General features: G+C 36.1%; 1 protein-coding gene across 18 annotated transcripts in view; it reads left to right on the forward strand.

Annotated features, from left to right (window-relative positions):
* Positions 1-15,583, forward strand: part of KIF1A (kinesin family member 1A) — a 100,144-nt gene that overhangs the window by 40,668 nt on the left and 43,893 nt on the right. For 6 of the 18 annotated variants that reach the window (XM_034439686.3, XM_034439687.3, XM_034439688.3 and 3 more), the window contains exons 14-26: positions 1,003-1,029; positions 4,275-4,486; positions 5,651-5,730; positions 6,342-6,417; positions 7,134-7,213; positions 7,443-7,549; positions 8,123-8,206; positions 8,538-8,718; positions 9,022-9,094; positions 11,443-11,536; positions 13,046-13,194; positions 13,580-13,758; positions 15,066-15,203. In XM_034439686.3, coding sequence (XP_034295577.1) covers positions 1,003-1,029; positions 4,275-4,486; positions 5,651-5,730; positions 6,342-6,417; positions 7,134-7,213; positions 7,443-7,549; positions 8,123-8,206; positions 8,538-8,718; positions 9,022-9,094; positions 11,443-11,536; positions 13,046-13,194; positions 13,580-13,758; positions 15,066-15,203 — 1,480 coding nt within the window. The remainder of the gene's footprint in view (positions 1-1,002; positions 1,030-4,274; positions 4,487-5,650; positions 5,731-6,341; positions 6,418-7,133; positions 7,214-7,442; positions 7,550-8,122; positions 8,207-8,537; positions 8,719-9,021; positions 9,095-11,442; positions 11,537-13,045; positions 13,195-13,579; positions 13,759-15,065; positions 15,204-15,583) is intronic. The other 12 variants (XM_034439691.3, XM_034439698.3, XM_034439699.3 and 9 more) reach the window with 3 other exon arrangements.

Raw genomic sequence — 15,583 nt, forward strand, 5'->3', positions numbered from 1 at the left:
AGTCTCAAAGCCCACTAGATAACCATGAAGTGACAATAACAATTTCACACATTATAGTGCCTGTGTTAAGGTTCATAAAGCTAATGTACCCCAATTCTAAAGGACATGCTGAATACGAATTCTAGCAGTTTGTTATCCTAACATATTTTGAAAGCTTTGCCAACTGTTCAGTGGTCTACAACCACAGGCTCTTTCAATCATAATCTTCATTATCCCTCTACACCTCTACTTCTGAGCAATTATGATTATCCATCCATAGTGATATAAAGTTATTTAAAATATTTAGCAATCGATGATAGGATTTATTTAAATCCCCCAACATCCTAATCAGAAAATTGTTTCTCTTTTTACAGCCTACAGCAGTGTGCACTTCCTTAGCTGTAAATAAGGAAGGAATTGTTTGATAATGAAGGATATGCATCTCATGGCCTTTCCAGTCAATTCCTTATCAGGGCAATAAGCAGCTTGAATATCTTGTTGTTCTGTTATACCAAGAGTTCAAAATTTTGCTGTGGGATTGATTTATTTTTGCCTATGACTCTTACGCACAACCTTTTAATGGCTAAGAAGATATGATTATCCCAACTAAATTAACTGTCATGAAAAGTATGGTAGCTAAATGAATGGCATGACTCTTCATGGGATAATAGCCATGTTAGCCATGGAAATGAGTGTAGTTGTTTCTTCCCCTTCTCATGAACTTGTTACCTCTTTCACCAATTATTGTATCCACATTCTTTTGCTTGCACTTTATGTGGTAACTCTTTAGAGTATGGGATCACACATTTCCCCAAGTAAAATAAAATCAGGGAAAGGCTGCCCTTTTGTAAGGAGGCTGCACTACATAAAAAAAAGAGTGAGCTAGTTATGTAAAACCTAAGGAGTAAGCCTCAAGGTTTCTGGATTTGTGGAAAGGTCCTCAGGTGCTGTTTCTTTATTCCTACAAGATAAACCTACTCTTGTTTTCTTTGTCTTCCCACTCCCTTCTCCTATCTCTCTTAGCTAATCCTGTTCCAGGAGGACCTAAATGTGTGTATTTCCCATGGCTGGTATTTTGTGTGCTTCAATGCTTTTGACAAACTCAGTCAAAGCAAAGGAACAGAAGTACAGCATGAGAAATGAATTCAATAGCAAATGTTGGGCAAACCTTTTCATTTTAGGGCAAGTGTTGAGATGGTTTATATATATATATATATATATATCTTCTTCAAAGAGCAGAGGTGGGCATTTACAGAAATCCAACCATATTACTAAATACAAACAATCAATGGAAACTGCTGCTGTTAAGTGCACAGAGCTGTGGCAAGATACTGGTTTGTTGAGTTTTAGTGTTCATATTAGAATACTAAATTCATCTTCCGCAAAAATGGCATTTCTATCCTTCAGAATGTCCAAGGACACCCACAGATCTTTCCGGAACATGCTTTAAAGAGATTTTTTTTTCTGGACCGTACATAGAAAAAAATCAATTTAATATCCAAATACATTCCAGGCCATATTGTGTTTGAATTAAGGCACTGCAGCATTCCACTTTAGCTGGGTTGTTTTTTATCTGGTGATCCTATAAACTCTACTCCATCTCCTTGACTCCAGAAACATTTTTGTTTGAGTTTGCTCTTGAGATTCTTTTCTCTGTGTTGTAACTATGCGTCCTGCTGCTTGTGCTGCTGCTATCTCTGCTGCTGCTTCTGCTGGAGCTGGATCAAATGAATTTGTTCTGCTAGAAGAAAAGAAACACCCGGCCCCAAAGCACTAAAATATCTGCTTTAGCCACTATTGGCTTAAGTATTACCTGTTTGGCCCTTCTACTAGCAGTTGTACCTACTAGGAATGCTGTGGGAGTAGTTCAGTTGCTGACTGCATTTGATAAAGCAATCTGGCTTTTGCTGGCATGTTAGAAGGCCTGGAGCCTCTGCCTCTATTTTGAGCAGTTCAGCCTACACTCTGATCAAATTGGCAAACAGAACTTTCCAGTTGCCCACATCCAGGCCTATCTTCCCTGTGGAACCACATAGGATCTGCTGAATAACATCAATATAAATTAGATATATGATGTATGCAATTGAAATTTTAAACTTTGACTGCAGATGCTTATAACTTGTCTGGGTCTCTGTTATTTTAACCCCTTAGTCCTGGTCAGAGATCTACAGTTTTCCCATGTCCATTCCCAATAATTTGATATCTATTTTATTCTTCAGTCTTGCCTGTCCATGTGCCAAGATGGTTTGGAATTGCAATATCTAGTTGAATAAAAAGAGTTGTCAGAAAAGTCTAAGAGAGTATATCATCTATCTATCTATCTTCTCTCTCTCTATCTATATCATCTATCTATCATATGTCTATCTACATACACTTACGCCTTTGTACATACTCTTGTCCATTCCCATGTGCGTGTGCACACATACACAAACACACACACACACACTTAACAGGTGGCAGCAGCACCTACTTAACCTTAGCTGATTTGAAAGCTAACCAGGGTTTAGTGAAGATTTGGATGCAGGACTATCTGGGGATTATAGGCTTTGGCTAGAGTGTGAAGTCAAAACAATTTCTGGAGAAAAAAATAAGAGTACTTCCTTATCACTAATGTCACTAGGAGCTGCATAATCTAAGGGAAACTTTACTTTTTATTGATAAAATGAGTTTTCTGCGTTGTAAAACTCAACTTTTTCATCATATATCTCAAATATGTGACGCCTATTCTGATACTATAAATAAAGTGCATATCACTGTTTCCCTCATCTATCCAGTTTAAGAAGTGCAAATAAGGAAACAGAATATCAATTTTGGGCATCATTTTACCGTTTTCAAACATTACAAATTCACCCTTTTTAATCTGATTTGCACAAATCAGAGGATCCTTCTAAATAAGTAGTTCACTGTACTACCAGTCAACAAAATATTGTGCATTGATTTTAAAATCCTGAAGAGACGTAAGATATTAAAAAAAAAAGATTAAAGAAATAGAGGGAAAACAATATTGTTTGAAATCTGTATGAAATTTCACGTTTGAGATAAACAATTGCCCAATAAAAGCATTTTTGGAACCATTCAAAAAAGGAATATTCTGTTAGGCAACCTCTTACTTTTCTTTTTTTCTCTGAGAATGTTGACCAAAATACTGTAGTCATTATTTATTTATCTATTTGTCAAGATGGCTTTTAACGAATAGTGGTATAAAAATGTTTTAAATGATTAAATGTTAATTGGATGCTGAAATTATATTGTTATTCAGTTAAACCTGCAGAGGGAAGGACATTCTAGAGATGAGTTAGAGGAGAAACTCTATTAAGCTTCTATAGGAGCGTGCATCTTGTATGACAAACATAGCATTTTTTCCCCTTAATATCCCTGTATTAGATTGGTACTTCTACTTATTTCAGCATCATTTCTGAATTGGTCTAGTTCAAGACCTTTCCTAGCATCTTTATGCAAATAGACCATAAATGTCGGGATTTCTTTTTTCTTCTGTTCAATTGTACCCAATTCTCAGAAACTGTATGAATATGCCCCTGCAGTTTTCTTGGCAAGGTTTTGAACCCCAAGAAGTTATTCGCTGTCACCTCTTTTCTAGAGTTGAGAGAAAGTGACTGGTTCAAGATAACCCAGCTGGCTTTGTGACTAAAGTGGGCCTAGAACTCAGGGTCTCCCAGTTTCTAGTCTGATGTCATAACCATTATACTGAGCTGGGATATCATCAACATCATATTCTGAATGGAAGTTCACTCCTATTTGCCCATTTCCTTTTTTCCTCCCCTTTATTTTTAAGTTCACCTTTCAACTCAATGCCTCAAAAATGTAAAAAAATCTTTCATTTTTCAAATGGCACTGGAATGAATGACTACAAATAAATAATTCATGTGGTATGGAATTTTGGTACCTCATGCATGGCCTTAGTGGATATGGTCACCAATTCTTCCTGCCTAGCATATTATTAGACAAGATGGCTCTGGAATAATAGCTGAGAGTTTCTCTCTTTTTTTAAAAATGCTGCCTATTTTCCCCCAAAGCACAGGAATCAGCAAAGTCTGCTGTACCAGTTTTAAGAGAGGTTTGCACAGGGCATAGTGTGAACGCTCCAACTAATGTGAAGTTTCAGCCCTGTCCCTTCCAGCTACATTACTGTCTGCATATCTCTATGTTGAATTTCTATCTTTCTCCTCATTGCATCATGTTGCTATTTCCCAACTGCAATTCTTTTCTCTATCCTTTCCTTCCTTCTTCTTGTCTTGTTTCTTTCCCTTTTCTTTCTCCCCCCTTGAATCCCATAGACATGTCCGACTTTGAGAACAATAATGATAATCGTAGAGTGGCAGATATGAGTCAACGGAATGACAATCTCTCCACAGTGACCAATGCCTTGGTAGGAATGAGCCCATCCTCCTCACTCTCCGCTTTGTCCAGTCGAGCTGCCTCAGTCAATAGTCTACATGAGCGCATCATGTTTGCTCCGGGTAGTGAAGAAGCCATTGAAAGACTCAAGGTAACAGCTATTATGAAGAAGACCTATTTGTACTGTAATGATATGGAGAGAATGAGGTAGAAAGAAGAACGGAAACAAGTATTATTAGGTTCCAACATGACATTTATTCCAGTTATAATAATTTGAATTATCTTATTCTTTTTAAAATTAAAAAGTGCAGAAAAGGGTACAGTTAAAGAAAGGAGAAAAAAGAAACAACTTCCATTCTTCTTTACAGCAATTACAAAAAAACTCATTATCCTTCTCCCCTCCCTAACATTATAATAATCCTATTAGCTCCTCATTCAATCTTTTTTCAATCATCAAATCCAGAAATAAGCATTTCATTTTTTCCCCATTTTCAGCAAGAAGTTGATAAAGAATTATTTTATTCCAATATACTATTTTCTGAAATTATAAGGGAAAACTAAGCAAACAAAGAATTATTTATAATGCACTCTCCTGATAATCGAACCACAATAAAAAATGTAGTCAACATAAAAATTAAGCAGCAGTTAAAATTACACAAAAGTATTAAAAATCAATATATAGTATAATGTATTTACAATCACAAAATAATATTTGCACAATCATAACCTCCTAGATCTACCTTTATTGACAGGATTTACAGCAATACAGTCTTGTTGCTAGTCTTTGAAGCTAGTTGTTTATGTATTGATATGCTGTAAAGTGTTGAAGACCTGATTGTATTCCCAGGTCCTAGGTTATGAGGGATGGGTCCAATATGGTTGTGTATTATTTGGGGCTGATGCCCAGATCCTCCCTCTTGTTTTATTTTGTGTTGTGTTTTAATGGTTATATATTGTTTGCCACCCAGAGTTGGTTTGAAGATGGGTAGCTCATAAATTGAATACACGCATACATACAATTTAAATAGTCTTAGTTTATTTGATTGACTTGTGTCTTCTAAATGCATAGCTTTGTTTAGAATTTGTATACTATAGAAGTGCAACACCATAATAATATTGTTCCCCAGCCTACTGATATTAAGATGTAGATAAATTAGAATTCTCATCCTGGTAGAAATCTGTTCTAAGACATCTGGAGAATATCAGATTGCTGAAGCCTTTGTAGAGTAACAGTAACTTAATGTATTTTAGGCAAAATATTTTTGGTTCAATCAGGTGACAGTCATGACACTCATATTTAACTTGAACTCTGCAGGAGACGGAGAAAATAATTGCAGAGCTGAATGAAACATGGGAAGAAAAACTGCGTAGAACAGAAGCAATTCGTATGGAGAGGTAGGAATAAGGCAGCTAGTCTAGTCTAGAACATTGTTAATGCCACAAGGCTCAAAATTTTGTCATAATATCTTTTTCTTTTGATAGCTAACTGTTACTTTTATAGCTGCTGGCTGAAAGTGCTACATGAAGCATTATTTTATAAAACAAAAGAGTTTTTGTGGGGCTGAATGGAATACCCTATTATTTCAGGAAGGGTATCCACATCATCCTTTATAACTGTGACAAGAAAATATCCAATGTGATGGCACTATAACATAATAATTTCCTGTTAAAATTTGAGTTAGAACAGTCACATGAATGATGTTTCAATCTGTAAATTAGCTGTGGTGAGTCTCAGATTCCCTTTAAACATTAGTTTTTATATGAATTAAAAGCATGTCAACTCTTGGAGAGAGTTACTGAAGTCTAACAATACCAGTGGATAGCATACCTTTCGGGCTTAACATTTCAGAAATTCAGAAACTGCCTTACTTGATTCTGCTGGCTCTTATTTCTAAATCATCTCTTACTATGCTATCTTGTTTTAGCAAAATTTTCAAAAATTCATCTTCCTCCCTTCCTTCCTTCCTTCCTTCCTTCCTTCCTTCCTTCCTTCCTTCCTTTTTCAGAGAAGCTTTGCTGGCAGAAATGGGAGTGGCTATGAGAGAAGATGGTGGTACCTTGGGGGTATTTTCTCCTAAAAAGGTTGGATACTTTTTTTTTCTAGATATTGATCATAACCACTTTGAAATATGCCAACTGCTTAACTCTGATACTCCTCAAAAATATAAAATGAAGTATTAAAATAAGGAAAAATAAAGTAGCTGCACCCATTTTTGGAGTGTGACACTTAGCATGCCAGCCAAAACTTGTGCAGCCCTTGAGCCAATAGAAATTTTGATTATCCTTCTTGCTGTCAACTACTCTAAGCAGTTGAGGGGCAAGCTCTGTGATATAATTTCTGTCCTTTTAAAAAAAAGGTAACTGTGTGAAATCCTATTCATAGGGGATCATGCTGAGGGGCAGAGTTAAATCTATAATTCTTGAGATTTTTATATGGATCTTTATATGGATCTTTAAAAAGGAAGAAAAAATATGGTGGGAGGTTTTCAGGGAAGCAGGTGTGACTGTGGGAAGAAGGAGGTTGAATGCTTCCTATTGCGCTTGGTGTGTTTGATCAGGATTGGAATCATACTAGTGTCTCTAGATTGTTCTTTCAATATCTGTTGTATATTTTGTTTTTAATAAAGTATGCAGCTTGACATGACAAGTTAGGGGATGGTTTATTTTTATAACAAGCCAAAGGATTGGTACTATGAACCAGGTTGTTCTCAATGAAGTGGATGTGATAGGAAAATATGGTTACATCTCTCCATGGCCAGAGGGTTATAACTGTTCGCTCTTCTCCATTGTTTTTGTAGACACCACATCTGGTCAACCTAAATGAAGACCCCCTAATGTCTGAGTGCCTTCTCTATTACATTAAAGATGGAATCACCAGGTAACAAAGTTCCCATGTCATAATCATAGCTTTTAATTTGGCTACAAGCAAACTGATCAAGTAAAATAAGAACGAGTATATTATACAATTATTTACAGTAATGTTCCCTGAATTTTACTACTTGCTTGTTAGGAGTGCATAACAGACCTTTTTCAATGAATGAACTATGGATAATGCCTTACAGTTTTGGATCACTAGTCCCTGAATAATTGAGATTTATCTTCAACAGGGTTGGTCGAGAAGATGGTGAGAGGAGACAGGACATTGTACTTAGTGGCCACTTCATCAAAGAAGAGCACTGCATATTCCGAAGTGACACTAAATCTGGCAGTGAAGGTATATTTATATGGAAAAACTCAACATTTGCGATGTTCTTCCCTGTTCCTAGTGGGGTGGGCATGAGCAACCCATGATCACCATATAGACAGTTAGTGCTGTTATAACCATAACTTACTAAGTACAATTATAGGACTTACGTGTCATGGTAATCTAAATATTTTAGCAGAGTGTTTAAAACAAACCAAAGAATGAATAACTCACAATAACTTTTGAATAAAATATTTGGAAATACACTAAGGGAAGAAACCAATTTTCAAAAATTCAGAAGCAGTTTTATGCACAGCCTAGGGAGGTAGGTACTATAGATATTTAGTAATACTCAATATTACTTTTTGAATTTGAAGGGTATCTGTGTGTGATAATTGTGAGGAGTATCAACTTCCAGATTTTGTAGTTTATCTATGTGACATATAACAACAGGGTTAAATTACTATAACTATCCTTCACTTCCTCATATTTTTTAGAGTTGGAGATCGCTATTAACTGGACATGGGAGGATAATTATATACATATTTCATAAAACATCTTCAATAATTTTGACTTTCTAAATTCCATTTGTATTTTTTACAGCTATTGTGACCCTGGAACCTTGTGAGGGTGCAGATACTTATGTCAATGGAAAGAAAGTAACAGAACCCAGCATCTTAAGATCAGGTAGTTTCACTTTCTAGGAGAACACATTAAGCAGTAGATCCTTAGCATAAAGATCAAGTGCTTTAACAGATGCCTTGCAACAGATTGACTGCTTGCCAGACCATGACAGATTCCCAAGAATGATTATTTGAAGGAAAAATTGTGTTATCCTAAATATACTGGTGTGTGACTCCATGTCAAGTTGCATAACTTGCATCTTATATGCAATGTCAGATGTGAGATAGAGGTCTGCAACAGAGTTATTGTATCATCTTAGTATTGGATTGGATAGATTTTGAAATATAACCCCATGTACATCCCTGTTAAACATGTCCCCTCCCCCTTTATATAGGAAATCGCATCATCATGGGGAAAAGCCATGTATTTCGATTTAATCATCCAGAGCAGGCACGGCAAGAGAGGGAACGAACGCCTTGTGCTGAAACTCCTGCTGAACCAGTGGACTGGGCTTTTGCCCAGAGGGAATTGCTAGAGAAACAAGGCATTGATATGAAGCAGGAAATGGAACAGAGGTGAGTGAGAATAAAAGTATAAAACCACTCATGAACAAGAATTAAGAGGTCCTGGCTAAATGGTAGGTCAAACACTTTGCATATAGACATCCAAGGAGCAGGGCCAAAGGGAATGGGCATGATATCTTTCTGAGACTTCCGGACAGGCTCTGCCCATCAGGAAATCCATTATTTTTATTAATTTATTGCCTATATATGTGTCCAAATGACATTTTGGGGTGGCAAAAATGAAAGGGCTATGGAAAGTGGATGCTGTCGCTGATTGTTGATCCTGTACTGTCAATTTTTCATTCCTATTTTTAGGCTTCAGGAACTGGAAGATCAATACCGAAAGGAAAGAGAAGAGGCTAATTACCTTCTGGAACAACAAAGACTTGTAAGGATTCCTTTGATTATGCAGTTTCCTGAATTTAAGGATGTATGTCTCATCATAACAATTGTGTTCAAAATACAGTTCAAAACCGTGTTCATAATGGCACATGCAAAGAAATGTACATGCAAATGTTTGTGCATTTTTTCAAATTGCAGAAATTTAATAAATGACTTTATGGTGAAACATGTGAGCCTAGCATGGACTAGAAGTAGACCTATTTGTCTATTCTTTCCTAGCTCATTTGCAAGAGGAATAATGTCTAGAATATGTCAACATGATATTTCTGATAAACTTAGTTTCACCAGTTAAGTTTATCAAACAAAAAAGTCACCAGGTTCTCATGAGCCTGATTAACATACATTTGTGTAGTTCATTAAATGGAAAAGCCAATTATTAAAGAATTTACTATTTGGGAGTAGCTTCATTTCCCAGTTTTACAGGCATTCAAACTGCAGTAAATAAGAGAACACATTTTTTTTGGCAATAATTTTATTAAATGCTACATTTAGAGAGCATTTCACCATTACAGAGCATCTTTTATTTTATGTACACTGAGAGCATATGCACCAAGACAAATTCCTTGTGTGTCCAATCACACTTGGCCAATAAAAATTCTATTCTATTCTATTCTATTCTATTCTATTCTATTCTATTCTATTCTATTCTATTCTATTCTATTCTATTCTATTCTATTCTATTCTAAATACTACATTTAGAAAGATAAAAGCTAATACAAACTAAAAGAAATAAAACAATAAAAAGAAAAAAGAAAGTGTAGAAAAGAAAAAAGAATAGAAAGAAAAAATAAAAAAATAAAAAATAAGAATATGGTAAAGAAAAAGAAAGGAAACGTAAAGAAGTAACTACCTCCTTAGTATAAGTAATAGTATACATTTTAGTAAACTAAGATAGTATACATACAGTAACAATTTTAATAACATCACTTTCTCTTAAACTACAAAAGAATGATCTGTTTTTCCCCCATATCTCATCTCTTACCTATACACAAAATTTAAAATCTTGTTTAGTTCTAGTCAGCAGAAATCAATTAAGGGTTACCAGAGGTAGCAACATACAGTATCTATTTTAACATTAACCAAATAATCCACCTTTATACAACTTTCATTTACTCTTTAATCCTTTCAAATAATGTCCTAAAACTTGATTTCTTTTCCCTTTTTCCTTTTTTCTTCTCACAAAATCTTTTAACAGGCTTCTTTTGTAAATTTAATTTAGGAAAGTTATTCAAATCACTCTTTTGGCTGGTTATTTGTTTGTCCCTTTTAATTATTAAGACATCAGCCAGTTTCCTTTGTATATCCAATATATCCTCTTTTTACAGAACATTCTTGTAGCATTTCATTTTTAAATCCATGTTGAAATCAATTTCATTCTAGTTCAGTAGAGCTTGTTCCTCTTCTATAATATAGTTTACACACAGTCTATATATAATGAGGTACAGTATTATTAAAATTAAGTTCTGAGTTAATTGCTCAAAAATATCCTTCAGTGCATCCAATGTTATTTTGCTCTGTTCTATAATAGCAAGTTGAGTTTAAGTGTACTTCTTTAATTGTAATTTTTACTTCCCCCTGGTTACCTCTAGTGTACAGTTTTCAAAGTCCCACTTGCTTTTTTCCTAGACTTCAAAACAACAGCTATTTTTAACAGGAGGGATTCTTATAATTAATTTCAAATCTATCTGGAACCTTAGTCCATTTGTAACTTTCTAAAAACAATACTCTAATCACCCTTTTGCCTTTTATCTGCTCCAAAATGATTTTTCTAAGTCCTTAAACTTGTACTTTAAATCAGGGGTCTCCAACCTTGGCGCCTTTAAGCCTGGCGGACTTCAACTTCCAGAATTCTGGGAGTTGAAGTCCGCCAGGCTTAAAGTCGCCAAGGTTGGAGACCCCTGCTTTAAACTACTTTCATTAAAGACCAGTAAATGCCATAAAATGTGCCATTCCAAAGGTTGTTAATATTTGAAAAGCAGTAAAAACGAATTCCAAAACGATTAAGAAATGAGGTTCAGCCAAGCTTTATGCCGATGTAGGCAAAATTATAACTATGAGTTTAGTTGGAATCCATCAATTCCTAGCTGCTCGTCTCCCTGGCTGATTGCAAAAAACCTCCGTTCCTGCAGTCTACTTGGGAGGAGCAGGTGTTCAAAATACATGTGGGTGATCTCATGATCTCTCCTTTCCTCAAAGAAATTTTGCTGGCTAGGCTCCACCCTCTGGCCATTGATTTCCACCGTAATTTCATCCCTGCTTCTTCAGGGGTGCCATATCTCACTGGAAGTGTCAGAATACAATAAACTCTTGGCTGTTTTCTTCTTGTCATTTTAGGATTACGAGAGTAAATTAGAGGCTTTACAAAAGCAAATGGACTCAAGATACTACACTGAAGCTAATGAGGAAGAGGAGGAGCCTGAGGATGAAGGTGAGCATCTAAGAAATAAAGAAACTGCTGTAGGTTGCTTTTCATAAAACAATATTGTATGCAATAGAAGAGAAAACATGTAGCTCAGGACTGAACTGTGGAGTCTTTGGTATTCTTTGAGCTGGGTTGTTTCCCTGCAGACTTTTCATTACCTGGCTAGAGAACATCATCAGTGTTGACTACAAAAAGCTAAGAAGGGAACAAAAAGACCAGGATAAATTCCCTCCAACAACCAACAGCCAGATAAACAGGGAATAACACAGGAGGAAAAGTCAAGCATTAAACAGTCTAATTAAGAACTACCAAGGGGAAAAACCATACCCCCACCAGTAGTGGCAGAGAACTACTGTATGTGTATATGAGAACAAACCCCCACATTGACTAGCACTAATGATGTTACCCTACTTGAGTGATTAATTGTCTGCAACCAAATAACCAAGCTCAGAGAGCACCAAGGAATCTACAATATTGTATTCAACTACAAATGGACAAGAAGCAATGAGTGGAAACTAATCAAGGAGTTTAGCAATATAGAACTAAGGAGAAATTTCCTGACAGAACAATTAATCAGTGGAACAATTTGCCTCCAGAAGTTGTGAATGCTCCAACACTGGAAGTTTTTAAGAAGATGTTGAATAACCATTTGTCTGAAGTGGTGTAGGGTTTCCTGCCTAAGCAGGGGGTTGGACTAGAAGACCTCCAAGGTCCCTTCCAACTCTGTTATTCTAAATTCTAAAATGCGGCAGTAAATGCTTTATTATCCCTGAGTTATCCCTGGATTTATTTGTTAACCTTAATCATGGATTGAAATGGGATAATTTTATTTATGTAGTTTTGTAACTCAAGAATCATCATTTACATTCCTACAATTACATTCTTACAATCTTAGCAAATTTTGGGTTCAAATTACAGAAGTCATTTGGCTATCTTTTCAGCCTTGATTATAGTTAGATATATTGGGGTTTTAGTTTAGTTTAGTTTATTTGATTTATATACCACCCTACTCCTGAAGGACTCAGGGCGGTGAACAACCACAAGATAAAAACACATAAATACAAAATTTAAAAACAGAATAAAACCGAATTAAACAATTTGGCCGAAGACAGATTTAAAACACCCCAATAAATTAAGAACGAATTAAAATTTGCGTTGTTTTATTGGATCTTCTACTTCTTGTGCCATATCCTCATTGGACTTTGGTCATCATGATGGCCATTTTATTGGATGGAAAATTTATATTTAAAATGGAAGCTAGCTATCATCGCCATATCCTGTTTTTATTCATTTTGTGCAGAGGTGTCTCGTGATAGATTTTCTTCTGATTCTGCATACTTTTACAAGAGAAGGGCTCCCCACATGTATCACCTTGTGAAATTGACCTATGAAGTATATATGCTTTTCATATTATCTCATGAGCAAGATCAGGCAAATTAGGCATACTTGATCAGGCAATACTTGAAAATAAGTAGTTGACCTTACAGAGGTATTTCATTTTGTTTATCTCATCAGTTCAGTGGACAGAGCGAGAGTTTGAGTTGGCACTCTGGGCCTTTAGGAAGTGGAAATGGTATCAGTTTACATCTCTTCGAGACCTGCTGTGGGGCAATGCTATTTTCTTGAAGGAGGCCAATGCGATCAGTGTGGAACTGAAGAAAAAGGTAAACAGTTTTTGTCTTAAAAAACAAATATGTCCCTCCTTTCCTTCCTTCCTTCCTTCCTTCCTTCCTTCCTTCCTTCCTTCCTTCCTTCCTTCCCTCCCTCCCTCCCTCCCTCCTTCCTTCCTTCCTTCCTTCCTTCCTTCATTCATTCATTCATTCATCTTAAGTGGGTGTTACAAAATAGATTGGAAAACAAATCTGGTCCAAGGGATGGATTCTTCCCACCCCATTATCTAATAATATCAGGTGATAGGGCTTCAATAATGGGAAAGGCCCCCCAAAATCTTTTGCTAAATTCCCATCTTTTCTGTAAAATACAGAATTTAAACATATGTGAGTGACTTTGTGATAATACTAACCAGCAACATTTATGATTCACTTCCAGGTTCAGTTTCAGTTTGTCCTCCTCACAGACACCCTATACTCACCTCTGCCTCCAGACCTACTTCCTCCAGATGCTGCCAAAGACCGGGAGAAACGTCCTTTCCCAAGGACCATTGTGGCAGTAGAAGTGCAGGACCAGAAAAATGGAGCAACCCATTATTGGACTCTGGAGAAACTCAGGTAGGTGTAAACTTTTAAAGCCAAGGTGGCTACTAGCTGGCTAAAGGAGGTAATTTTTAATCATGTAGGGAAAAAATGGCATGATATTCTTATCTGGAAGCATAATGAATTAACTTATTTGAAAATACAACAGGAGTTTTAAAGTGAAAGGAATGTGAGTTAAATTGCCATGTTAAATGTGACTCCCTGTTAAAACAACCTTTTCAGTGGACTGTGATTTGGGTTAAGAGGGCTGAATGAGGTAAACAGAATTATATTATATAATATATAAGTCTGCAGAATTACCCACTCGTTGGTGCAAGATGGCCATATTAATTCATGCTATTTGATCTGTGGTGGATATCTCACATGTTCCTTTTTACATACAGCAATAGCACTTAGATTTATATACAGCCCTATGGTGCTTTACAGCATTCTCTGGACAGGTTACAATGTCAGCATATTGTCCCCAATATGGGTCCTTGTTTTACTGACCTCAGAAGGATGGAAGGCTGAGTCAACTTTGAGACTTCTCAGGATTGAACTCCAGACTGTGGGCCTGCAATACTACATTCTAACCACTGTGCCACAAGGGCTCCTTATGCCAAAGACAGATTGAACAAGCTGTTGATCAATCCAGATCTTGACAGGTTAATCATATGGGTTGAAATCTGATTTCTATGCAAGCCAAAATAATGATGGTTTGGAAACAGTGATGGATGGCCATTAGTCCTCACTATTATATATATGGTGTAAGTATATATGGTGTGTGTGTACATACACACACACACACACACACACACACACACACACACACACACTACAATAGCTATGACTGCAATGGCTACAGTCTTCAAATCTGCAAATATAGTCTCATATGATAAATTCAGAGATCCTCAGAAGTTTGGAGCTTTTTTAATTTTGCATATAGTATATAAGAACAGTAATATATACATCAAATCTGACAACAATCTAATATCTTGTTCCAAATTGGTAAAAATGGCCATTCTTGTAAATTCAGTCTTCTATCAATGCAAGGGAAGGTTTTTTAATATAAGCACCAGAACAGCCATGTATATCTATTAATTCTGAGCATGCTGATGCATGTGTATAGGTCCAATTCTTTCTCCAGTTTCTTTCCACTGCTTGAAAATGTTTTTATTTATCTGATTCGAGAACATGCTAATTTAATACATCTCAATAAGCAGAACAGGTTTCTATACCAAATTCTTACTATATCATGATAGTGGCATGCACAGGTAAACTGGTTGGGCAATACTTTCTCAACTACTGTTTTGATAGAAAATCCTTTTTTTCTGCCATTGCAGGCAGAGGTTGGACTTGATGCGGGAGATGTATGATCGGGCAGCTGAAGTACCCTCTAGTGTTATAGAAGACTGTGATAATGTGGTGACAGGCGGAGACCCCTTTTATGATCGCTTTCCTTGGTTCAGGCTGGTTGGCAGGTGAGAGTTTTGGTCTTCTTTGTCAAAAAATATAAAGCAAAACCAATGATGTCCAAAGGAAAAAAAAAACAATTCATAGCTAGCCAAAACAAATGATATATAACACAAGCTCTCCTTCCACTATGGAATAATGATCGTATTACATTTTAGATCAAGATGTTAAGATCACATCTCACACTTGATAAGAAATCAGGTCAACATCTCCATTCCGTGTTGGAGTGGATTGTCCATTCATTTGATGCAGAACCTTTTAAATATCATCTGCACATATACTTGCACCGTATACATTTTTCATAAAACCATGCCTAATGTCCAAATGCATGGTGTCCAGAGTACTGAGAGCTGAAACTTTCTGCAGCAAGATAATTTCGGTCTGTACT

Source organism: Pantherophis guttatus, chromosome 6 (assembly GCF_059756535.1).
Source record: "Pantherophis guttatus breed Tessera chromosome 6, ASM5975653v1, whole genome shotgun sequence".
Taxonomy (NCBI): Eukaryota; Metazoa; Chordata; class Lepidosauria; order Squamata; family Colubridae; genus Pantherophis; species Pantherophis guttatus.